Below are 26,790 nucleotides of genomic sequence, written 5' to 3'. Positions count from 1 at the left end.
GTTCTATTTTGTTTTTTTTTGCTTCTGCGCATGTGCAGAAGCAAGCCGCTGTCGTTGCGGTTGCAGTAGGGACAGGGGCAGCATGCTGGAGAAGGCAGTGGCAGGAGGAGACAGCGGCATCCGAAGTCCTGGAATGAGAAACCAAGAGAGATGCCTCCCTTGCGTTCCGTTGGGAATGGTCACTCATTATCTGTGGTGTCTGGAACGTGGCCAGGGGGCAGCCGATCGTCAGGGCCATGCCGGCGAGAAAAGTGAGAGACTGCAGACGCCAATAGTGCTTGTCTACCAAGAAGCACTTCTCTACTGGTGGGGTGTGGAGTTTTGACATCGGGCTCTGAGATTTCCCATGGCCCCAGCCATGCATGTGGGTGTTTTGGGGGATTTCAGTCAGTTCCTCATCCCCCCTTCTTCCGAGCCAGGTGAACTTTCCTCCCTCCCTCCTGCCCTGCTTGCACAGTCCAGTGCCTCCACCTGCATTTTTTCCTATCTCCCACTCTTTCCTTCCCATTGTTCTGTCCCCCCCCCACTCGCCCGCTGGATTTGAACACAGGCATGGCCTCTGGACTGCAAAGTTGAATGCTTCAATTCCTTCTAGGAAACCTATGGCTTTTCCACACCCTAAATCCTCCAATGGTCTCTTTTTGGGAGTTTCCCCCCTCTCTTCCCCCCCTTCTTCCCTCCGTCAGAGTCCCAAAAATTTTCATCATCGTTTCAATGGGCGTGGCTTTGGGGGGATTATGTGACCGAGTGTGCAAGTGACGTCAAGTTGGCCACACCCACTCAGTCACATGCCCCCAACCTAGCCACACCCACAGAACAGGTAATAAAAATGCTTGAAACCCACCCCTAGACAGAATGCAAATTAAAACACAATAGTATTTGTAATGGGCAGGGGTCCACTGGCTGGGAGTGAATAAAAATGACAAGCAGTATTGCACCAACATGAGGCAAGCTCTGCCCCCTTTGTACATGTGACATACATGTCCTATGTATGTATAAAAGGGGAGAGCCCGCATTGCAACAGGTCAATACTGCTTTTACAGTTTGATAAAAGTGTCTGATCCTCCAAGTATCTATGTCAGCAATATATCAAAAATGTGAACAGATTTGTTCAATAATTGCCTCTGCACACCACATTTAACTATGACACTGTTAATTGGTGAATAAGGACAGTCATAAAGTTTGCAAATCATGCTTTTGAAAAATAATTAAGCATTTAGTTATGCTTTATGATTTTCAGCACAATGTGAATCACAGTATATACCAATGTGTTATACTAGAATTAGCATAGACTAGGAGGGGTAGTCCTCATTCAGCAACTCATTCAATCTCATTTAGTGACCATTTGCAGTTGTGATGATGATGGAAAGTAACTTTGCAATTAGTCCTCACATAAACACAGGTTGTCTGGAAGTCAAGAGAAAGCTGAAGTAAGGTCATAAGCAGAGACATGGTTTCACTTAGCAACTGCTTTGCTTAACAACAAAGTTGATGGTCCCAATTATTGTTGCTAAATGAGAACTTATCTATATTTAGATGACATAGCAATAGCAATAGCAGTTAGACTTATATACCGCTTCATAGGGCTTTCAGCCCTCTCTAAGCGGTTTACAGAGTCAGCATATTGCCCCCAACAATCCGGGTCCTCATTTTACCCACCTCGGAAGGATGGAAGGCTGAGTCAACCCTGAGCCGGTGAGATTTGAACAGCCGAACTGCTGAACTACAGTCAGCTGAAATAGCCTGCAGTGCTGCACTCTAACCAATGCGCCACCTCGGCTCGACATGCATAACCATCCTACAAGACAGCAACTTTAAAACAAAAAATACTCCAAATACTTGTAGGAAGTACTAACAATTGTGCAGGGAAGCTATTGAAGAATGTACTAGTCCCAAATTATACTATGATTAAGGCTATATATGAGATATTCAAACGAGCCCAACCAGTTTCTTCAAATACTGGTAAAAATTAATTGCTGGCTTTGTGTTCTGTTCTAAGAATAAAAATTGAGAATCTAGGGAGGATTCGCCAAATGAAAGCTAAGCCTAAAGCTAAAAAACAAAGTGTACTAGTTCAGCACACCACAGCACTGAGGGGAATAGATTAATAGTACAAGATCACAACAAGAAGGTCTAGGCAATCGAGGAACAGTTTGGTCAAAGCTGCACACAAAAGAAAACTTCAGTTGTTAGCAACCCTGTAATGGGAAAGGCCTTATGCTGACACAGAGGAGTTTGCCTAAAAACTCTACTGTTGCTAACTCAATTAGAAAATGGGGAAATTGTTTATCTTGCAAACCCTGTGTTTCAGGTATAGGTTATTTGTTCCCCTCTTTTCTGGCCCCGATACATTCTAGTCTACCTTGAATCCAGCTTTCTTGTCAACTTTGCTCAGATTCTTTATCAGTTGTCTCTGAGATGAACATGGTAATTTTAATTTCTTACGAATGTTGAATAATCCATATAATATATGTATACACTGAATAAAAATACAGTTGAGATTAATCAACTTCAACTTTAAAATCAATGTTTTAAAACCGCACCATCAGAAGTCAACTGATCTCAAATACTAATATTACATGAGGTCCAGTTTACCTCCAAAAATAGATTGACTTTTTTAAAAAACAAACAAACAGATGTTTATCTATAATATGAACATTTCATGAATAATGAGATAGGTGATTGGTAGATAAGGAAAGAGAGATGTTATAAAATAGATCCCGTTGTCTTCCATGATTTTGATGGGGGTCAAGTAGTAACTTTCAAAGTGAGCCCAGAAAGAAGTTAATACTGAAATGTCTTCTCCTAATCAGTAATCTAAATTAAAATTAAATACTTAATTATTAGCTGTTTTTTGCTCGTTTCCCCCCTCCTCCCAAGTATCCAGGAGCACTTTACAAGCCTCCTATAAGCTATGCATGACCTTATATTTTGACGAAAAATGGACCCGTTTTCGTGAAAAATGAGCCATTTTTGGAGGTCTGCAGAGTGCAAAAACTTTTTTTTATTTGCCTCTTCAAAATCTTGGTGCGTCTTATATTCTGGTGCGTCTTATACTCAAAAAATACATTATATTCCAAATACTTAAGCAAGTTCAAATTATTAGCAACTCTAGGAAGATCAAGTCTGATTCATTCCAAATTTTATTTACTCATTTATTGAACAGATTTATATAGTTTCCCAATTCATACAGTGACTTCCAACTCAAACACAGTGACAATTTATATAGTATTGTAACCTGAGATAATGTGAAACTTTACCATTATCTCAAACAAGAATATTTGTAAACATGAATTTCTGGTTTATCTATAAAATATGTGGATGATACATTTTATAGATATCTTCCTTATAACCCTTTAATATTTTCAGTATTCAAGAGCTTCCAAAGCTATATTAAAAAGGGAAAAGAGTAAATTTTGACATGTTCAAAAATATTGGTTCAACCAGTGAGAAAGTGTATTTATTTGTAATTAAACATGATTCAAGGATAAAATAAATTAATGGAAATATTAAATGCTGGGAAAAACAATCAGGTTCCTCATCAGAAACCTCCAAGCCCCTTCAATCAAAAAGATTCCAAATGTTCTGAGTTAAAGTACATTTATCAAATGAAAATCTTTTATCTAGATTTTGATGGCCTCATGTAAATCTAGTCTAAATTAGAATCACTGTTCCATTAACATGTACCAATTGTTGGGTACATATTAGTACCTACATTAATCAATGAAATTTCCCTATAAATTGGATACATTGTAGATCAAGTTTAGAAAGAACTGTATTTGAAACTGGGAAGGTAACTGGAAGAATCTTCAGTGGATAAATGTAATAAAAGTTAATATATCTGAACTAATCAACAAGGCTAGGACATTTCCCAAATTTCATAATTCAGTTGGTCGTAATTTCTTGGAAAGAGGGAAGTATTGTGAGATTAATCATTTAGTCTTATGATTGCTGTAGTACACTCATTTGCTATTAAAACATCTAATCATCTGTGGATGAGCAACTGAAACTACACAATTTGGTATAAAAATTAAAAAAACAATAGCAATAATAGATTTATAATTATATCTTTATCATTATATTATATCAGTGCATGGTTTCCTAAATTTATCATGAATTAAGGAGGTAGTATTATATTGATTTATCACAACTATATATGTTTAGATATATTTATAGAAATCACCTATTAGGGATAAAATATTGTAAAAGTGCATCAGGTGAACTGTGTAACAATACTTACATAAACTGCATAGGACAGATGTGAAAAATACTTTAACATAATCTGTATAAATGTGGCTTGAATTAAAAAACACGATTTACTGAGAAATTAGATAGATTATTGTATTTTTTCATGCAATACTGACATGGATACGATTTCCACAAATCGATCAACTGCTGCTTTCCCATACAAAATAGTCATGTACAGATTTAAGAATTAGCAAGAACTTTCAGAAATATGTATGGGTTAACATAGTTTTAAGTCTGCTGCATCAAAATTAATATATTGTTATACTTAAGGACCAACCTATTTATTTGTACATAAGAAATATATAGTTATTCATTAATCTCAGTCTATGATATGTATCTGATAAAGTATGTATCTAAGGCACAAATGTTTTGGCAGTACACTGGTCGGTTTTCAATCCTTAGAAACAGACCATGAATTCTACAATTAATGAAAACAAGTTTATATTTCACTATATCTGAAAATTTTGGAACTGTTTTGCTAATATTTTAAAGATTACAGAGTTTCAATAATAAATGTTTCAACAAGATCTGGAGAACATAAAAAGTGGTCTTCCTGGCCATAACAGTATAGAGCAGTGATGATGAACCTTTTTTGGTTCCCATGGCAAAGTCAACTATTGTTATATCAAGTGTGTTGTAGGCCAAGTGCCTGTCAGTCTGAATTCTGGAGGCCCACAAGATCTTGACTTTTTCATTCTCTAGAACCTTCTCAGCCTGATGTTCCCAGTGGTTTTTGCTGTGCTCAAATCCAAACTTCTGGCACAATTTCCAGTGAATGATCTTAGCAACTTGGTCATGGCATTGTAGGTAGTCAGTTTGTGAAATTTTGCTGCACCCACTGATCAAGTGGTTGACTGTCTCATCTTTCTCATTACAGAGGCGACATTTGCTGTTGGTGGTAACATGCTGAATTTTTGCCTTTCTGTAGTTTGTGGCTAAGGCTTGTTCTTGAGCTGCCAAAATAAAGCCTTCTGTTTCTTTTTTCAGTACTTCTGATCTTAACCAGTTCCAAGTTAGCTTTTGGTCAGCTTTGCCTTCAATACTTTTCAAGTATTGGCCATTCATAGCTTTGCTTTTCCAATTTTCAGCTCGCTTCTCAATTACTTCTTTCTTGTATTCAGCTTTCAACTTAGTTGTCTTCAGAAGGCCTCCTTTATTTACTTCCTTAATCATTGGTTCTTCACTTTTCTGGATGTAGTCATTCAAGCTGTGTTTTTCTTCTTCCACAGTCTGCTTTACTTGTAGGAGTCCTCGACCACCTTCTGCTCTTGGTAAATATAATAATCAGTCAACATCACTTTTAGGTTGCAAAGCATGATTCATTGTCATAAGTTTCCTTGTTTTTCTGTCCAAATTGTCCAACTCCATCTGGGTCCAGTCAATTATTTCTGTAAAGTATCAGATCATAGGTATAGCCCAGGAATTTATTGCTTTTATGTTTCTCCACTCAATTTGAACTTTAATATCTTGCAAATTTGTTGAATGTACTTGGTTGAAGTCAATTCCTTGATTTTATTATGCATTAAGTCAGAGGCCTCTAAAATCCCCAAGTACTCGTAACCTTCTTCTAGTTTTACTGCCTTTATCATTTCTTCATTCTCAAGTTCTATTCCATCATCTTCTATGACCTTGCCTGCTTTGATTGCCATTGTTGCTCATTTGTCAATTCCAAACATGCCAATCAATGTCTTGACTAAATTCTTTTGTGCTTTCAATTAATATATTCAGTTCAGCTTTTGTTTTACCAAACAGCTTCAAATCATCCATGTATACTAAGTGTGAAATTAGTATCCACAGTTCACCTTCTTCAAAATGGTTGTCAGTGGTAGCATTGACAGTATAAAAAGGAGAGGTGAAAGGGAATCACTATGGAAAATGCCTTGTTTAATTTCAAGTTCACCCAGTTCTTCTCTATTAGCCATAAGCTTCCTTTTCTAGAGGTTCATTGAAGTTTCCATGATTTTTATGTTGCTGCTGATGCCAAAGATTTTCAGGCATTTCTTGATGCAGCTGTGGGGAACGGAATCAAACATTTTCTTATAGTCTATCCAAGACATGAAAAGGTTGGTTCGTCTTTTCTTTGAATTCTTTAGGATTAGCTTGTCAATCAGCAATTGGTCCTTTGTTCCTCTTGAGTTTTTGCAGCATCCTTTCTGTTCTACAGGAAGCAAGTCATTTCTTTCCAAGTATCCATTCATCCTTTTTAGGTGTTTTTAATATCTGGTTCATTTGGGCTACCAATCTTTCGTGCACACTTGTAAGTGCCTTTAGCCAGAAGCCACTTAGCTCATCTGGTCCAGGTGCACTCCAATTCTTCACTTTTCTTGACTGGCTTTGCACCATTTCTTTTGTTATTTTCACATCTTCCATTTTATGCAATTTAACAGAATCCTCAACCTGCTTGATCCATTTTGCATTTCTGTTGTACTTCTTGTTGTTTTCCCACAAATTCTTCCAGAATTTCAGAGCTTTCTTTTTATCAGGATTTTCATTTGTTGTTACTCCATCTCCACTTTCTAAGCTCTTGTAAACTGGTGTTGATTTGCTCTGAACTGCGAGTTTTCCTTGAACTGAATTACTCAATTTTCATATTGTTTAATCTTTTCAGCAATGGCAACAACCCTCTGCTTCAGCTCTTCAATTACTACTGCAATCTCCTTATTCTCCAAATCGTATCTTACTTCCAGGCTGCTTTTGACCTGCTTGTTCTTTAGCTGACCTTGCCTTAGGTTCTTCAAGTTGCTCAAGTCTCCACAAAATTTTTTGATCTTCAATTCCAGCCGAATTTTCCACTTAGGCTTCCCCTTCTTGCCTCTTTGGTTCTTTTGTATTTTCAAACCCAGTTCTTTGGTGGTTATGAAGGCTGCTTCATACATCACCTGGTTTGTTTCAGCTAATGTAGTGGTTCGAATGGTTTGCATAGCCCCATTGACCTTTTTGATACATTTCCCAATTCTTTCTGGTTCACTTGGTTCAGCTTCGGCAAACGTGCTCTTTCAGTAGCTTCCATTTGGTGATTATTATTAGTATTATTATTTAATCTTTGGTGAGATTCACAGTCTTTGGGGCTGGTTGGTAGCTCAACAGCTCAAGTCCTAACCAAGGACCTAGGAATTGTTAAGGTAATGTTAGAGGATATAAGCTGTTCCAAGTAGGGTGTTTTTTTGTAGAATCAGAATGTTCAAGTCTGATAAATTTAGAATTTCCAAATAGCGAGGTAGCCCTTTAGGTATTGCTCCAAGGGCTCCAATTACAATCGGGACAACACACAATTTCTTTCTTTCTTGCTTTCTTTCTTTCTTTCTTTCTTTCTTTCTTTTATTATTATTATGCAGCAGTGACATCAAAATAATCTTTGGACTTGAAAAATGTGCTATATTATCCATGCAGCGAGGAAAAATGGAAAAATATAGAAGGAATAGAACTGGGAAATGGAAGCATAGTGAAAGCATTAGCAAAGGATGACGGTTACAAATACCTAGGCATATCAGAGGCAGATAATATCTTGAATGGAAAAGTCAAAGAGTCAACGCAAAAGGAATACATCAGGAGGATCCACAAAATATTAAAATCAAAGCTGAATGCTGGAAACATAATTAAAGCCATTAATACATGGACAGTTCCAGTGACACGCTACTCAGCTGGAATAATCAACTGGACTTTGGCTGAACTGGAAAAGGTGGACCGGAAAATGCGCAAGCTTTACATGCACGAAGTGACATCGACAGGTTGTACCTGCCAAGAAAAATAGGGGGCAGAGGGTTATTGCAAATCCATCAAACTGTAAAAGAAGATAAATGAAGTTTGAATGATTATGTGAACCAAAGTACAGAAAAATTGCTACAGGTTGTAAAAACGGAGAACAATATAAAAACAACAGAAACAAAGGCAGAATATAAGGAAAAACAGCTGGATGACAGATTAAATAGATGGAAAACCAAAGTTTTGCATGGACAGCACTTGAAAAACATTGAAGGAAAATGTGATGACAAATTGACATTGACATGGCTTAAGATGGGAACTATCAAGAAAGAAACAGAAGCTTTACGCTGCTCAAGAACAAGCACTACAAACTAATGCCATGAAAGCGAAGATACAAAAATCCACTGACAACCCAAACTGCCGACTTTGCAACAACAAAGTTGAAACTGTTTCACATTTAATATGTGAATGAAGCAAAATTGCACAAACTGATTACAAAGCTAGACACGACCGAGTTGCTAAATTAATACACTGGTCATTATATAAAAAATACGATTTACCTGTATCCAAAAAGTCATGGGAGCACAAAGTTGAAAAAGTTACCGAAAATGAGAAGGTGAAGGTCTTGTGGAACTTTCGAATACAGATGATTGTCATTTGGAACACAACATGCCAGGTATCACGATTACAGAGGGTCGAAACGTACAATTTATTGACATCGCAGTACCAGAGAATGCCAGTCAAAGAAAAAGAACTGGAAAAACTCAAGAAATACCGCGACCTGGCCATCAAAACTACCCGATTATGGATGAAACATGTAACAGTGATACCCATTGTCATTGGGACACTTGGTACCATGTCCAAGAATTTTATAAAAGGCATCAACGAACTGAAGCTTCCTGCAATAACACCAGTGGAACTCTAAAGAACTGCACTACTCGGAACATCGTATATTTTAAGAAGATACTTGATTGATACCTAGAATGCTGCAGCAGCCCATATCAACCATTAGCACCAGTCAATGGTATTTGTGATGCATTTTTGAATGTTCAGTTGACTGAGTTTCATGTTTAATGAATAAATGATGATGATGATGCCACATTCTGTGTTGGTCAGATTTCAAAAATCCTTCCTGGGACAGTACAAGTGAAAACATCCTGTATCTCTAACTGTACATTATGCAAATTCCATTTCTGTTTTTCATTGCAGGTTGATGTCACCACCTAATCTTTGTGCTACATCTGGAATACCACAAGTCAATCTTCCAGAACACACCTAGAATTAGCATTTTAAAACATGCCAATTTTTTTTGGCTTATAGTTAATGGTTTGTATACCCTTCTTCAGAGAGGGGCACTAGAAATTCATTCCATCACTATGTCAGATATCAGAGTCACAATATTTTTTATTAGTTGTCATCAATAAAAATTGTGTACAATGGCCAGTTCAACTGAAACCTATTTCATCAGCCTTCAAGTGACATAGGTAAAATGTTTTAATTAAAAACAGTCCCAAGCACACCCTGATACAAATCTTAAAAGAAAGTATACTACAATTCAGACAATATCTCAAACTTTTCTTTTATTGCACTGAATGTTTAAACTAACAATCTAATAAGCGAAAGAATCCAAACAGTGATACATAATGCAAACAGATAATGATTGCTGGCTATATTAAATACTGTGAGTGAAAAGATACCGGTATTGTAATTAAAAGAGGAGCAGCTGTGGAAATGTAGCCATGAATTAGGACATGTATTTTCTTTCAATCTTTATGGGTTTGAATTTGAAGATTAAGTAAAAAGGGAAAATCAAGGAATAAAGATTAATTTTCCATATTCTTTTTGGGTTCAGAATTATCTTCCGGTCAACTCTCCTCCACATTGCTTGCACAACACTTTTTGATTCAAAAAGACAAAATGCCAAGCCTCATTTTACACACAGGTTTCAAACATTAAAAACACTCTAGAATTGGTTACAGTGGAAATGAATGAATGCTTGGAAATCTCTGATGAGAAAATTACTTCAGCCTGCAATTGGATTCAAGTTGTTTTCTAAAACTCATGGTCAAGGCAAATAGTTTTGTTATCAGAGGATAGTTTTAGTTTTGTAGTCAGAAAATATTTTTGAAAATATACTGAAAATGAGTAATACTTTATTAGTAGAAAAAAGAGTTCAATTTAGCTCACTGAGAAAATTGTTAAAATAAGCAAATAATTATAATTATATTGCAATAATAGTTGGCTAATGCCCAATTATCCAATACTGCTCAGACGAGTTTGCTTAAGAATTCAAAGAATGTTATAAAAATTACATTGTATGACTACTTTCATATTTCTGTCTGAGCATAAAAATGCAGTGACCTCTTACGAAAGATGAGGTTGTAATTTCACTTCTCTTGCATAATGTTCTAGTGCAAAATGTATGCAATTCTTTGATACAATAGTCTTCCTATATGCAGAAAATGCAACCAAACTATAAGAATAAAAGATAAACTCTAGATTTCTGCACAAAATACTCTATTCCTACCAGTTTTAATTTTTTTTAAAGTATCTACAATCCAGTGCAAAGTGCATGCCGTTAAAAGTGATTAAAAATACTTCCATCCTAGAATAAGAAAATCTCAGTTCTTGTTGTTTTTTTAAAGTAAAATCACTAGTTTACTCACGTCAGGAAGTATAACACAGTGCTACATATATATCACATACACACACACACACAAACACACACACACACAAACCTGTGTGTGTGTGTCTGTGTGATTTCCATGTCTTTGTAAGCCACATTGTAACGCAATCATAAAGCTTTTCTAGGAGTCAACTTATTTTTACTGAATAGAATACACTAAGGATTGATTTTGAAATAAACTTAGACAATCACTATGTTAAAAAAAATGGAGAAAATACTCTTCAGAGAGATAGGAAGACCTGTAAGACCACTGACATAATTACAGCAATATGAATTATAATATGGACATCAAAAGAGCAAGATGTACAGCAGGGAGGAGGGTTATTGTCCAATAGACACCTTAAATATTAAAATATTTAAAATTATATATTTTAATTACAGTTCCTATATCTCTAGTGAGCATGGCAAATGAATAAGGGGCGACAGGAGTACTAATATTTGGAAATAACTGTATAAACAGGATCAATGCCTATATATTGTACAATCCAGACATTAAACCAGCTGTAGTGACTATAGAATTATGACCAATGCTTCTCTTAGTAGCTATAAGAACCGAGGTGGCGCAGTGGTTAAGAGTGCAGTACTGCAGCCACTTCAGCTGACTGCTAAGCTGCAGTTCGGCGGTTCAAATCTCACCGGCTCAAGGTTGACTCAGCCTTCCATCCTTCCGAGGTGGGTAAAATGAGGACCCAGATTGTGGGGGCAATATGCTGACTCTGTAAACCGCTTAGAGAGGGCTGAAAGCCCTATGAAGCAGTATATAAGTCTAACTGCTATTGCTATTGCTATATATTAAAAAGTGGCTTTTGATTTCTTCCTTTTAAAAAAAGGTCTAATCTACTACTTTGGATGTCTCTGATGGTTTTTGATACATATACCGTGTTTCCCCTTAAAAAGTCCCAGCATGAAAATAAATCCTAGCCTGATATTCACACGTGTGCCTAATATAAGCCCTACCCCTAAATAAGCCCTACTTAAAAGCCTGTGCAGCCAGCCAGCTGCCCATTCCATATGGTTACTTGTGCTGCCAACACAAGTTGAGGTGTGGCAAGTGAGGATGGAGCTACCCCACACGTCCCACAGTGGCTTACCTCAGGGGCCCCTCAGTCAGGGAATCCACGTCCTGACAATTGCCTCATGTTGGCAGGACCGGCAGTCATGTCCAGCAAGAGGCCACGTGACCGCTGCCCCCCTTCTTCTGTTTGCTCATGGCAGGAGGCTGAGAGGTGTGCTAGTGCCACAGCTGCAGGGGCCCTGAGGTAAGCTGGTATGGGGCATGTGGGGCAGCTCCTGCCTCACAGGTAGCAGCACTGGTGTACCGCGTGGCCTCCTGCTCCATTGTGGCCATGATCAAGCAGAGTGGGCCTCCCATACATGGAAAAGATAAAGACATCCCCCCAAATAAGCCCTAATGCTTATTTTGCAGCCTCCAAAAATATAAGACCGGGACTTATTTTTGGGAAAACATGGGTATTAACCAAACCACAATGCTTATCTTTTGAGGGACTGGCTAAAATTGACTAAGTGCTACCAACCTGCTGTGGTCTATGATACATTGATCCTGTGAAATGCCTTAAACTGCAACAATTAGTATTTTGCTTCCCTGTTCTGAAAAAAGTTATCCAATTGAATGATAGTTTTCAAAACACGAAACTTTAATTTAGACTTCTCCAATTTTGTACCTTCAAATGTAATGAGAGGGCTTATATGAATTGAAATGCAAGAGACTGGTGAAGATGGATCAAAGTTACAAAACCCCCTTTATAGCTGCATTCTTAAATACAATAAGGGTGCATTGTGTCATGGAATTGTAGGACTTCCAGCTAAAATCTTTGTGTGAGTGTGCTGCAAAATGTTAGATGTCCATCAATTTATGTAAGTATCCACGCACCTGGGATTTCTATATTCCATGACCCCAAAAGGATAAGAATATTTCTTTTTGATTCAGTCTGCCATATAAAACTCCCTCATGACTTTTCATTCCATATATTATTTCCTGACATCTATTAACTCCAATATCCCTATACAGAAAGTAGATAACATGGGAATAATACCGTATTAAACTTGTTAAGGGGATTTAAAAAAATATCTGAGATAACTAATTTCCTGCAACACCCAATTTAAGGAGGAAAGACCAATTCAAAAGTATAACCAGCAGAACCAAATCCCAATACTACTTTGCTTAGTCCAAAGAATTCATTAATATAATAAATTCTTTAGAAACAAAACCAATTATGTTGATGAAACCAAACTTATTTACTTTTAATTATACTGTTTACCCTGGTGTTTTTAATTTCCCTCATGATTGACATGTATTTGAATATATACATTTATATACATTTTCTTATGGCCATTTATCCACACTTATGTCTTTCTCAAACTATCATTTATCATATTGAACTTACTTTGTCTATTTTCTAAAGGAAAAAATAAAGTTTTACCATTTTAATAAGTGTTTTATACACAAAATATCATCTTAAGGTTAAAAACAAGCTGGTTTGTCTTAAGCCATAATTTGTTTAATCATGATTTGCACTGTAAGACACAATGGCTGTATTGGTTGAGTCTGCATGCTATAATAAGCAAAAAACACATTAAGGGTTAATGTGATGTGCAAAACCACTCAGCATTGCCTAAGTTGCAATAAAATTTATTCACAGTTTTCTTTTCTTTTACTGTCAATGAAGAATTGCCAAATACTTAACGAAGTGTTCTCTCACATATGTCTTTATTTTGCATGGATAGACTCTCTAAGCATGGTAACATGGCCTGAAGAGTAATTTGCAATCAACTGCCAAATGAATGAGCTCATTTACTGAAGCCAATGTTACTGTTAACAGCTAGAGAAATTGCACAGCAGCAAAAAAAACATCCATTTAACTGAAAATGTTACAAAGAACCGGAATGTTTCAAGCTGAAGTTATTTAATGATTGAGCCTGTCCTCTCTTGAGCTGTGTTTTTCCCCCAGAAATAATTTTTTATTTCAAGCAAACTAAGTAAACTAAAAAAATATTTTGATGTTTTGTTTCCCTTATTTTCAGCTATATAAGCCACTTCAATTGCAAGCTACTCATATCAAATATAAATTATACAAATACATAAAATTGATCCTACTGAACTGAATACAGTAATCACAAATTGCAAGGAACATCTTACTTCACTCCCTGAAGGTTTCTTGGAATAAGCAGGTCTTAATAGCCTTCCAAAATCCTGATTAAGATTCAACCTGCTCTATTTTGTACTGTAGGCTGAGCCAGCAATGAAGCTGGCTGCCAGATGGTGTCAGCCCAATCAAACAGAAAACAGCTGGAAGGGACCTTTAAGGTCTTCTAGTCCAACCCCCTGCTCAAGCAGGAGATCCTATACAGGTAGCTGTCCAGTCTTTTTTAAAAACCTCCAATGATGTGCACGTACAATTTCTGAAGGCAAGCTGTTCTGCTTGTTGTTAGGAAGTTTCTCCTTAATTCGGGTTGCTTCTCTCCTTGATTAATTCCCATCCATTGTTTTTTGTCTTATGAGGTTGACCAGATCAGGAAACTGATTCCACAGGAAGAGTAGAACTATACTTCATTGAAACAGTCTATAACAAGAATCTTGAAAGTCTGATTATGCTTTTCTTCCCCTCTCTTTTATAAAGGTAGTCCTTAACTTAGGACTGGTTGCTTAATGACTTAATTTGAATTATGTCAGACTCCTCAAAAGCTACTTACAATCCATTTTTAAAAGTTACAACAGCTGCACCCACTCGCACATCCTTGTCCACATTTTGGTTGCTAGGCAAATAGTTCACTTTACAGCTATCTTGCAGCATCCCACAACCACATGACCACAATTTGCACTGTTTTTAAAATCAGTTTCTGGTGTTTACTTCCAATTTATGGCAAAAAAAAAAAAAACAATTGGAGAAAATTGATTTGATTATGGATTGCTGCAAAAATGTTTAAAAATTTGATCCATTCGCACAATACCTCAACTTATGGCTGAAATCAGCTACAACGTAATTCTGGATTCAATTGTGGTCGAAGACTACCTATAAAGCAGTAAGTCAGGGAAGAGTCAGTCTGAGTCCATTCATAATATTTAATATATTCCTTAATGATGGTAATCTGGACCAAAATTTCCATTGCTAAGCAACGCGGTTATACAATCTGCCGAATGGCTGCACTGCTTGATGATGGCAATCTTGGCAGTCCCTGCTGCCATTGTTTAAGCAGGAATTGTAGGTCATTAACCCAGGACGTCACATGATTGTGACCTGGGACTTCTGGTTGGCTTCTCACAGCAAAGACAATGAGGAAGCCAGAAGGAAGTCACATGTCTCAGGCAGCTCACAAGCAGGCCAGCGAGCAGGTGATTGCTGCAGAGTGTGTGTGCATATGTGTGTGTGGCTGTCACATGGCAAATGCAGCCAGGAGATGCTGTGGAATGTGGGAGGGTGTGTAGGCTGTTGCCACGGTGCAAGCATGGCTGGGAGGCAGATGGGTGCTGTGGATTGCAAGAGGATGCAGAAGGAGTTGCTATGGCATGACACGAGTATCATCACATGATTGTCATTAGAATCTATATGTGTTGTTCTGTGCCTGAGTTATGTTTTTCTTTCTTTCCCTCCCTGCTGACCAGAGGGATTGAAAAGAGGGATTACAAGAAAGTAAATGGTTTGCTCTTGTGCACATTGAAAGCAATGTGATCATGGTGGCAGCCTGAGAGTGGGAGTCACAGACACACTACTCAAAGTACATTGCTCAAATCGCTTTCTCTCCAATCTGTCTGGCCTGCGAGGGGGACAGAACAGAGATAATGGTGAGAAAAAGATTTTAAAAAGAATAAGCGGTTGTTTGGTTTGTTCATTTACACACCAAGACCAACGTGATTGTGCTGGCAGCAGAAAGGTTTCAGGCAAAGAAGTTATATACTTTGCAGTTACATAGTTCAGAGTTAAATAGTCTGCAGTTATAACAGTAATACAAAATTAACTTCATGACTAATTCTCATATTTATAATCTCTGCAGGTCTATAAAGGAAAACTGAAGTAAAATCAGAAGCATAATTGTGGTTTCACTTAGCAACTGCTTCACTTAATGACTCAATTTCCATTTCTAATTATGGTTGTTAAAGGTAGACTCTTTGTACAAATCTGGTTATTCCATGATTCTTTGATGGCAAGACTGCTGTGACTATTCATGGTCTTTATGACAGGTTGCCTCATTGAAACACCATTCGTTCCGTGACCCGACAAATGCGCGCATGACAAAACCGTGCCGACAAAACCGCAGCGCTAAAACCGTGATGTCATCAACATGCCGACAACAGCGTGCTGACAGAAGCGCGATTTAAGTTAAAGTAAGGGTTAGGGTCAGGGTCAGGTTTAGGGTTAGGTTTAGGTTTAGGGTTAGGGTCAGGGCCAGGTTTAGGGTTAGGGTCAGGGCCAGGTTTAGGGTTAGGTTTAGAGCGCGCTGTTGTCAGCGCGCTTCAGCACTCATTCGTTGGCGCAGTTTAGAACTCGCAGTTTTGTCGCCGCGGTTTCATCGGGCGCGCTTTTGTCGGTCGCCCTTTTGTCGGTGAACCCATTCGTTCAGCGACCAGTTTTGGTCGTGCTGAATGGGGGGGGGGGACTTAGGACCAGTCTTTGTAGCTGCTGCAGCATTGATCATGATTCAAATACTTAGCAACTCACTTGCAATTATGAAGCTGCAGGATGCCATGGTCTTAAAAATCACCATTTCTGACATTCACTCCAGCTTCCAAAAACGCAAATTCAATCCAAATACATAAAATAACCATTTATAGACTAGTTGACACAATGTCACAATGGAGATTACGTAGCCATATAGTGCTGCAGGATTCACTTAACATGAGTTAGCTTTGCTGCAACTGCCATTATAAGTCGGCATAGTGACGTGACATCACATTTTAGACAATGTTGCTTAGCGACAGTTGCCACACTCAGTTACCATACTTAAGTAATGACTACCTGTAATGGGTTCTACTGTGTTCAATATTTAGTTTCCCAGTCTATAAATGATTGTATTATGATGCTCGATATTTATTCTGATTTATTCTAATTTACAATCTTATGTTACAATTTATTTTGTCTGCTTCAATCCAAGTTACAGATCTGGTGAGTTATATGCTGTTAAGGGTTGGCTGATTAGCATGTATATGCCATGTAAATAGAAAAATAGGGAAGCCATGATATTAGAAGCCCATGAACTGCTATTAGTATGTATTAAAAGCAAATTTTTCAAACACTCCAATGTGAAATTTTAGATGTTAAAAAATACGTTTTGATTATGACTGACAAACCTTCTTGTTTATTACTTTCCATATTTTTTGTTGGTGTAGTCATCAGTGATCTACCCATGTAACATATGTGGTCTTTTAAATTAAATACCTGAAGATGTATGAATTAGAATACAGTCATGAAGGCTACATTGTACAAAGCAGAGTTAACTTGAAGCATTTATATATTATACTATTTCACAGTGCTCTCTAATCCATTTACAAAGTCAGCATATTGCCCCCAACAATCTGGGTCCTCATTTTACCGATCTTGGAAGGATGAAAGGCTGAGTCAACCTTGAGCTTGGTGAGATGCTTGTAAAGATATGTTCCTTTTGTCAATCTCTTCATCTGATATTAAAGGGCATTCTATTTTAATTGAAGTTATATAAAATGTTCATGAAAAATCTGAACAAAATCTGAAATGGCAAATTGAAGAATTAAATACTGGTATTTCATTTGCTAAGTACATCGCTTTGTCAGAAACTTGGAATGTAGAATGTATTTGGATCATCTCATTCTGTTTCCAATATTTTTAGGAATACCAGTAAACAATTACAGTGAAAGAAATCTTACGTGCTTTACAATAGCAGACATAAAATAAAAGTCAGTGTCTGTCAATGTTTGTTTCAGAATACAGATAATCCATACGTTCCAAGTTTTATATCTGGCAATCTATACCACAACTAGCTGGACTGGTTTGATTACCAAATTATAAGGAACTAAAGGAATGTATGTTGCTATGCCCTTCCCTTCCTTTCACCATAAGCAAAATATGTATTAGCTACATTACAATATATGCACACCAAAACAAAAAGGTGTATTAGGTACATGACCAAATAGGAACCCTAAACAAAATGTTGAATCACTAAGTCTCAAGTTGCCATATAGCTCTTTCGGGGAAGATATAGAATAAGACACAATCTTGGCTAACTGCCTGCATAGAACCTCTTATATATCGAATACATCATTTTTTGCCTCCTGAAACCCCGCCCCCTTCACCAAAATGGCCGTGCATACCCTTATGGGGGCTTTCAGAGAGCTCCTGGGGGCTGAGGAGGGCAGAAATGAGCAAAGAACAGCCCATTTTTTGCCCCCCCTCAGCCCCCAGCAGCACTCTATAAGCCTCCATAAGGCTATGCATGCAATTTTTTGACAAAAACAGGCCCATTTTCAGAAAAATGGGCCGTTTTTGCTTGTTTTTTGGGGCACCCCACCCCCCAGGGCACTCTGCAAGCCTCCCCAAGGCTATTCATGCTTTTTGTTTTTGAAAAAAATGATTCAATTAACATGGATAAATACACCTGGAAACATCTACCTACCTACCTACTCTCTCTCCCTACCTACCTTCTGTATTTCTCTTTACCTACCAACCTACCTACTCTCTCTCTCTGTCTCCCAACCTATCTACTGTATTTCTCTCTATCCTTCTATTTCTCTCTCTCCCTACCTACCTACACACACTCTCTCTCCCTCCCTACCTATTGTATTTCTCTATTTTTCACTCTCTGTGTTTCTCTCTCTCTCTCCCTTTACCTACCTACCTACCTACCTACCTACCTACCTACTCTCTCCCGACCTACCTACTGTATTTCTCTATCTTTCTCTCCCTCTCTATCCCTTTATCTACCTACCTATTTTTTTTAAAATTTGCCTCTTCAAAACCTTGGTGCGTCTTATACTCCGCTACGTCTTATACTCCGAAAAATGTGGTATCTTTTTTTCTTTGACAAAGTATTTTTATATTTGTGTTTTTCCAGTTTTTTCATTATTTTAAGATGCAATACAAAATAAACTTTTAAAAAGATACTGAAAAGCTGTAATAGATGCAGAAAAGGAGAAACAAAAGTGGCTCTTTAGAATAGCTAAAGTAATTCTTTGCAAAAAAAATCATATAGCAAAGCAAGCTATGAACAGGACAAAGAATTCTCTAGACAGAAAGTTGAATAACAATCACAAAAGTATTAAAGTCAACGAAGACGTAGATGTTTATACTGAGATGTTTTATCACTCTAATATATTAGAACTTTGAATCATTCATTAAAGTTAAACATGTGAAGATTTAAGACACTCAGATACATTATGCATACAGTAGTTAAGTTTGAGATTAGCAATTTCCAGATGTGGTGAAGCCACTACTGTAATTTCAACAGTTTAAAAGGAATTAAGAAAATCTATAGATGGGTATTTATTATTAAAATTTATTATTTTAATTTTTATTACCTTTAGAAAAAAGGCAGCACAAAGTGCTGCAGGCTAAAAAGAAAAAGTAAAAAACATTTGTTATCTATATATGAACTTCCCAGATGCATCCTATTTTTCATGCAATATAGAATACAGAGCCAGAGAGATCAAAAGGGCAGAATCTGGCAAATGGATCACAAGATAAACAGTCACAAAGAATGGAATAGGATGTCATGTGAAAGTGTACTGTCTACACATGTGGTCATCACTCTAGCCTTGACTACTTTTTTCCCAAAAGAAATGAATAATCAAATTCTAAACCATTTATTCAGCAAATACAAGGGAAAGAGAAAGAGCAAATAGAGGTAGATATCTGAAAAGTATAGGTTAAAAGAAAGGATAAGTTTGATTTGCCTGTATAACCAGAATTCTAGCTCTTTATGAATAGGCATGTCAATTATGCCTACCTGACTGCTCCTACCAATGAAAGCAACTGAATAAACTATGAAATCCTTATCTATGATTTATCATTGTCTCTGAATCAGGAGCCCTGGCTTGTATTCTTTTTAAGAAACAAAGATCAAACATTAGAATTACTTATTTGCTTATTCCAGCTAAACTAAAAGCCAAGTTTAATATCTTGGATTGCACATTATATCAAACAAACCATGAATGCCAGCTTCCTGAATTGTTCACCCATTGCAGCTTGCAAGAAGACCCAAGCAGAACAAGGCTGCTGTAGTTGCAACAACATTCTTATTTGCTCATTCAAAATGGTAGTTTATGGTGACATGTAAACTGAGATACAATATGAAAACAATAGTTAAGATAACTGTTTAAACTTGTTATGCATTTTAGAAACTGCTTATGTTCTAAAAACAGAAATACCTCTATAATAGAAAGATTGTTACTCCTATTCGTAAAATGCACAAAACTATACCACACAAAACTTTAGCATCCAAAAGCTATTGTGTGAAAAGTGATGGCCACTAATTCCTATATGAATTCCGTATGTTGTTCAATGAACATACAGTACATGGATGGCATTATACTTTAATGTGACTATTAACTGGTTCATTTGGCTATATAATTTCTAATAGAACGCTAACTTACAGCATCTAAAATGCATTTTTATTAGACTGCATCCAGTACACCTCTAATTAAGCAACGGACTTACTTTGGAACTTGTGTTCAATAAAAGAACCAAATCCTTTTAAACAGAAATACTCATCTGATCGTCCCATGCTTCCCCTCCCCCCCCAGCAATCTAGTTCAAGTGGAGATGGGGAGTTCCTTTGTTTCTGCTAATGTTAAAACTATTAGGAATATCACATAGCCCCATTCATCTATTTCCTTCCTATCTCTGGTTTATGTAGCTTTTATTGCTGTTTATTGCTTTGTCCCTAAATCTGATACTATATGGCTTTTGTGTGAGCACCTGTAAGGAGAATGTAGAATTATGCCACGTACATTTATTATAGGCTAGAAGACAAAAGTTGAATTATGCTGTTTCTTTTTTTATATTTGGTATTACATTTGTATCATGCATGCATATATGCATACTTATTCAGAAGGAAAAAAATCAATTGTCTATAAGACTCTTCGGGCATGTTAGGTCCACCAAGTGTAGCATTCTACAAGTGTGATATAAAAATACAGACCTCATTATTATTGTCTAGTGTTACCCAACACTCTTACAGGCCATTTTTATCCCACACTCTTCCCTATTTTCATTTATTGGACCTAAGACGCATAAAGGCTTTCACAGTACAACTGCATTTTGATATTCTGTAAGAGAATAAAAATGGGATTCTACTGTATTATGACTGTAATATAATTTTGTATAAAATACAATACTAAGATAATTGCCAGCCTAATTCAGATATTCTTGAGTGGGTCTAGATTTGTTCAAATATGCCAATAGTCAACAGAATTCAGACTCAACGCATTCAAAAGCAACTTACTTTTACATTCAAGGAACATACCGGTATAATAGAAGATAAAAACAGATGACAGAACCAGAATATTAAATTTTTTTAAAATAATATCACAATAGAAAACATGCACATATATTTAGAAGAAATGAATCAGGAAGTACATATATTTTTTTTCATAAATAAGAACTTTATATAAGCCTGCTTTCTCACTATTAATTGAAGCTAAATTGCATAGGAGAACAGTCTAGTAACCACAGTGGGACATATATTTATAAAGGTATAAAGGAATGATTGTAAAACACAGTAATCATGTAGCAGTACTACCACAAGAAAATTATAATCTTATCCCATACTTCTTCAAAGGGTCCAGAGAGTCACATGTTCTTTCTCTGCTGTCCCTCTCCTTTGCTTTTTCACGTCAAGCTCATCCTTGAAGCTGGGAAGCAGGCTAAAGTTCATCGCATCACACTACTTTAAATCAGGCCAGCCATCCCCATCCTGTTGTCTTCCAGATATACTGCGCTCCCATCATCCCCAGCCAGTATAACTATTATTGAGGTTCACTGGGAATGATGAAGTGAAAATCCATATTTTGAGGGGAACGCTCCAAGTTGTAAAAAAAATTCTATTAGATATGTTTTCGGAAACTCAATGTAGACCAAACACAATAAAGAGCACAACCATATGTATGTCTATTAAGCAATCTTATTGAATTAATTAAGACTTCTCTGATGTACTTATAAGACTTAGTACTTTAAAGGAGATGCCATAATAATGGTCTTTCCAAAGAGATAATTTTAACTCCCCAAATTATCCATGAGGACCATTACAATTACTGGACATGTGCAACATGTTTTAACCATTTAAGAGCCACTACAAAGAATAAAACCCTAAACTACAACCAGATTTTCCTTGGTGTAGTGCTTTACTCTCTTAAACCGAAACGACCAGCAGGAAATTATAGAACGCAAGATCGTTCCCTTTTGGAGTTAGGATTTAGGCTAATTTAACAAAAGACATATTGCACTTTTAATAATAAAAGTAAGACTCTTAAAAGAACATGGAAGGTCTACAAAGGAGAAGAAGAACTGGATATAGATGAGAAAAAGTACTCCCTACGCGTCCCATGTTTTGGACAGTGGATGTTCTTATCAGAATGACCAACGCACCAAGGAAGCCTTAAGATAACGACTGCATTTCCTCACCTGAAGGTTGAGCATTCCTTGGACAGTCTAAAAGGGGAAGAGGTCGAGTCGCCACTACTGAGCCGGCCACCGCCCCTTTTGTTAAACAGCTTCTGGAGCAGCGTCGGAGCCATGCTACTGCGCTTCCTCCTGAGCTGAGCGGAGTATGGGAGTGGAATCAGGGCACGCCAGCGACAGACCCCTCAGCCAGCCACGATCAAGACTTCCTATCTCTGCAGCGTTAGTAGTAGCCCCCATGCCAGCTCCAAGCTGGACATCCAGACTTGCGCTAAGCCGAGCTTACTTAATTCATTCTCTCTCGGAACAGGGCAGGCGCCTCCCTCTTTTTCCTAGACTGGCATTAATGGAGCCGATCAGTCATATGACTAGGGAAAAAAAATCTGAGAGTGTTTGTTCAGTCTCACGCGTAGCGCACATACAGCGCCCCCCACCTTCAGCCTTTGGCTGCGATTTCAGAGCTCGGCATCTCAATCTTGCAATCTTTCCAAACGCACAACGCCCCCTCTTGTCTTTGTCACCGGGATTCTAAGCTTTGCTGAAGCTGGGCGCAAAGCTTTGAAAGCTAGGGTTAAAAAAGGTATGCGAGGCTTTTCTTGTTTTTTTAAAAAAAATTAGAAAAGTTTTGAAATTTCTCGAAAGGAATAAAAAATTATACTGTTAGAAGAAATGTTCTTCTGGGTTCGGCTCCAACTGGGAAAAAAGACACTGGAGACATGGAGGCTGCTTGGAAAGATGGTTTTAATGGTGGACAGGACCACAGGGTCTTGAGTCTTGAACAGAAAAGATGGTCACATGCTTCAATGTTGGTGGAGAAAAGAGAAGGGCCGACTGAGATGCTGAGTCCCTGGTTTTTCCCCCTCTGGCCTTTGATCTTGAGCTTGTATTCTGATTGGTTGTTAGACTCCTATGGAGCCATGCAGGGGCAACTCTCTAGGCTGCGTTTTGAATCCAGGTTTGGTTGAGTTCTCCATGTGGTGAGTTGGGTAAAGGGCCAACATTATCATGCCTTAATCCCACTCCCCTGGAGCTGAAGGGGAGAACTCTTTATTATGTAAGGGGACTGGCTTGGCCTTCTTAATGGCCCATTGACAAAGTGTGTGGGGGCAGGAAGCTGCAGGGAACTATTCTCTCTTTATAAAACATGTTTCTTCGTTTTCACATCCAGAGAAATATACTGCCTTTTCAATATTTCCTAGGATATTTCATTTTTCTGGGAGAGGGCTGGGTGATAACTTCCTACAATACTAACAATACTTATTTCTGCACTCCTAATATTTTGCAGTAACGAACCCTTATCACAGCACAACTGGGAGTGGCTCATTCCAGTGTTTCGAGGTGAATATTTTAAAAAAGGACACATTTAATAACCCTTTTCATATTGATGTAGATTTCCTTGCTAAATCCCATATTAGTTAGCGGGTACTAGAACAAGAACTATCATATCTATGTGAATTGAGAAAAACTAAGAAAGTTTGTTGATTGTCAACATAATTTTCAAATAAGAAATAAGGATGGAACTATCAGATTTGGGCTACGAGCAATTTGATTGTTAGATGGCAACAGAAAAATCTAATTCTTTGCTGAACTCTAGTGATGGTCAGGATTCTAGAGCTCAAGTTTCAAAGGTTTAATTTGAAAGGAAAAAAAAGGCCAAATCCTAATTTTAAAATAAATTGGCCTGAAAGTAATATGAGTCACTACTGTCAGCAAGTATCCCCTTTTCAAAATACTTTTGCTGGCTACAAGTTTATAGAGAGTTGTCAAGGTAAATCAATGTATGATGGTAAAGTGCTGAAAAATAGTAGAAAAAATAATAAACCACAACTCAAAATCCATTGGTCCTGGGGCATGTTATCAGAGCTGATAGAGAATCAAGCCATGATTTTTAAATCATTATCACAACATTATAATAGGAACTCCAGTATATAATTTGCTCTCTATCCCATCTACACATACACTCAGAAATTACTGAGTTAGGCAGCAATCAATCGCTTAGGACTTAACAAACTTAAACTGTATATGTATTTACAAACTATCATATGGATATACAAATAAAATGCAATTCTATATATGCTTATCAAAGTTATACCCTACTGAATCAATTAAAGCAGCAGCCCCCAACCTTTTGAACACCAGGGACCGGTTCCATGGAGGTTTTTCCATGGACCAGAGGAGGTGTGGTTTTGCATGCTGCCTGCATCTTGCAGGTGGGGTTTCGCTTGTTTGCACAGCTTGGTTGCTGGCATGCCATGGACCAGTACCAGTCCACAGAATGGAGGTTGGGGACCTCTGAGTTAGTTAATTTTGAAAACTTATATTATAACATATGAATACATTAAACTTACTGACCCTTTTACCTGGGAATTTTAATTTAAAACTATCTGAAAAAAACATAAAAGTAGATCATCTGGATCAAGACAAAAGTCCTTTAATCCAGCACTTTGTGTGTCATAGTAGATAACCAGATACCTCTGGTTTGCTTGCAAGCACAAAAGGGCATATCCAGATGTTATTCCTTTATGACTAATATTTGGAGGCATGATTTTCCAATTCAGAGATAATGTTGAATCTTCTAGCCTTCATAGAGCTGAGTACTGCAGGCCACTTCAGCTGACTGTTATCTGCAGTTCAGAGGTTCAAATCTCACCGGCTCAAGGTTGACTCAGCCTTCCATCCTTCCGAGGTGGGTGAAATGAGGACCCAGACTGTGGGGGCAATATGCTGACTCTGTAAACCGCTTAGAGAGGGCTGAAAGCCCTATGAAGCAGTATATAAGTCTAACTGCTATTGCTATAGATCTATCTTTCATACTGTGCATATATCTAATGCTGAATAGTAAATTTTAATTCTCAAGCTTTTAAATTTTTTTAACTCCCACTCCTTCCTAAGCAATAATCTATATTTGAGTTCCTGACCCTAATGTTTGAGCGGTAAGAAAATCCACCTCTCATATCCATGTGATTGATAATTGTATACATTTCAGTCTAATCCCCCCTCCTTTGAAGTTTTCCAAGTCAAAAGTCTTACATATTATAGCTTTTCTTCTATAGAAAATAGTCAACTAGCTCCAATCATTTCGATTGCTCTTTTCTGCACTTTTTACACATTAGTTCTAATATATGCTGTTTTAAATATGGTGTGGCAGTCAGGACTCTATATAGTATTGCAGATGCACTTGTATCATTGTAGGGAGTTAAAACCCGTCCCTCTCCTACAAAAGTGAAATATCTTGGGAAATATTGAAAAGGCAGATTATATTTCTCTGGATAAGACATGGAGAAACATGTTTTTAGGCAGAAAACAGATTCACTCTTAATAACCCTCACCTTTGTCAATGGGCCATTAAAGGCCTGAGCCAGTCCATTCTACATAGCAAAGATCTCTCCCCTTCAGCTCCAGGATGATGGGATTAAGCGTGATAGTAGATACCCCTTTACCCACCTCACTACATGGCACCTGGGAAGAAGCAATGCTCAACCAAACTTTGACTCAGACCACAGCCTACAGAGTTGCCCCTGCATGGCTCCATGGGAGTCTGACAACCAATCAGAATACAAGGTAAGATCAAAGCCCAGAGCGGGCATAAAACCAGGGACTTTCAGCGTCTCGGTCTCTTTTTCTTCACCCAACATCTGGAAGCATGTGATCCCCCTGTTCTGTTCAGGAAGTCAAGCCATGTGATCCTGTCCACCATTAAACCATCTTTCCAAGCAGCCTCCATGTTTCCAGTGTTTTCCCCCCACTTGGAACCGAACCCAGAAGGACTGGATTTCTTCCAACATCATAAATTTGTATAAAGGAATTAGTGTTAGCACTTTTATTTTCAAACGCTTTCCAAACGATCCCTACCATAGAATTTGCTTTTCTTAGCTTCAGTTCAGCAAATACCATTTCTCTGATTACCTATGACTTCAAAATGTTTTTACGGATTGGTTACTCCCACCACCAATATGTCTATGAGATCTGATTTTTTTTTTTTTTTGGTCTCAATGTACATCACTTTTATCTTGCTGGCAACAGACTTCGAAGGGGGAAAAGTGCATCCTATCATGTGTTGCTTTGAGTGCAAATGATGAATGCTTCAGACAAACTGCTAGTGCTAGGTTAAATGAAATAACCTAATTTCCTGGGTTCACCTGATGAAAGAAATGGGTTTGGCTCCAAGTGGGGAAAAAGACACTGGAGACATGGAGGCTGCTTGGAAAGATGGTTTTATTGGTGGACAGGACAACATGGCTTGAGTCCTGAACAGAAAAGGTGATCACATGCTTTAATGTTGGTGGAGAAAAAGAGAAGGGAGGCTGAGATGCTGAGTCCCTGGTTTTATCCCCTCTCTGGCCTTTGATCTTGAGCTTGTATTCTGATTGGTTGTCAGGCTCTCATGGGGCCCTGCAGGGGCAACTCTCTAGGTTGTGTTTTGAATCCAGGTTTGGTTGAGTTCTCAGATGCCATGTGGCGAGTTGGGTAAAGGGCCGACATTATCATGCCTTAATCCCATCCCCCTGGAGCTGAAGGGGAGAACTCTTTATTATGTAAAGGGACTGCTTT

The 26,790-nt window shown here is 37.7% G+C and overlaps 1 protein-coding gene across 1 annotated transcript in view; it reads right to left on the bottom strand.

Moving 5' to 3' along the window:
- FNIP2 (folliculin interacting protein 2) overlaps positions 1 to 22,568 on the bottom strand; it is a 70,189-nt gene extending 47,621 nt beyond the window's left edge. The window contains exon 1 of the mRNA XM_032224683.1: positions 22,243 to 22,568. Coding sequence (XP_032080574.1) covers positions 22,243 to 22,355 — 113 coding nt within the window. The 5' untranslated portion in view covers positions 22,356 to 22,568. The remainder of the gene's footprint in view (positions 1 to 22,242) is intronic.
- Positions 22,569 to 26,790: the final 4,222 nt, after the last annotated feature.

The sequence above is a fragment of the Thamnophis elegans genome, chromosome 9, assembly GCF_009769535.1.
Source record: "Thamnophis elegans isolate rThaEle1 chromosome 9, rThaEle1.pri, whole genome shotgun sequence".
NCBI classification, from domain to species: Eukaryota; Metazoa; Chordata; class Lepidosauria; order Squamata; family Colubridae; genus Thamnophis; species Thamnophis elegans.
This window is presented reverse-complemented; position numbering and strand designations above follow the sequence as displayed.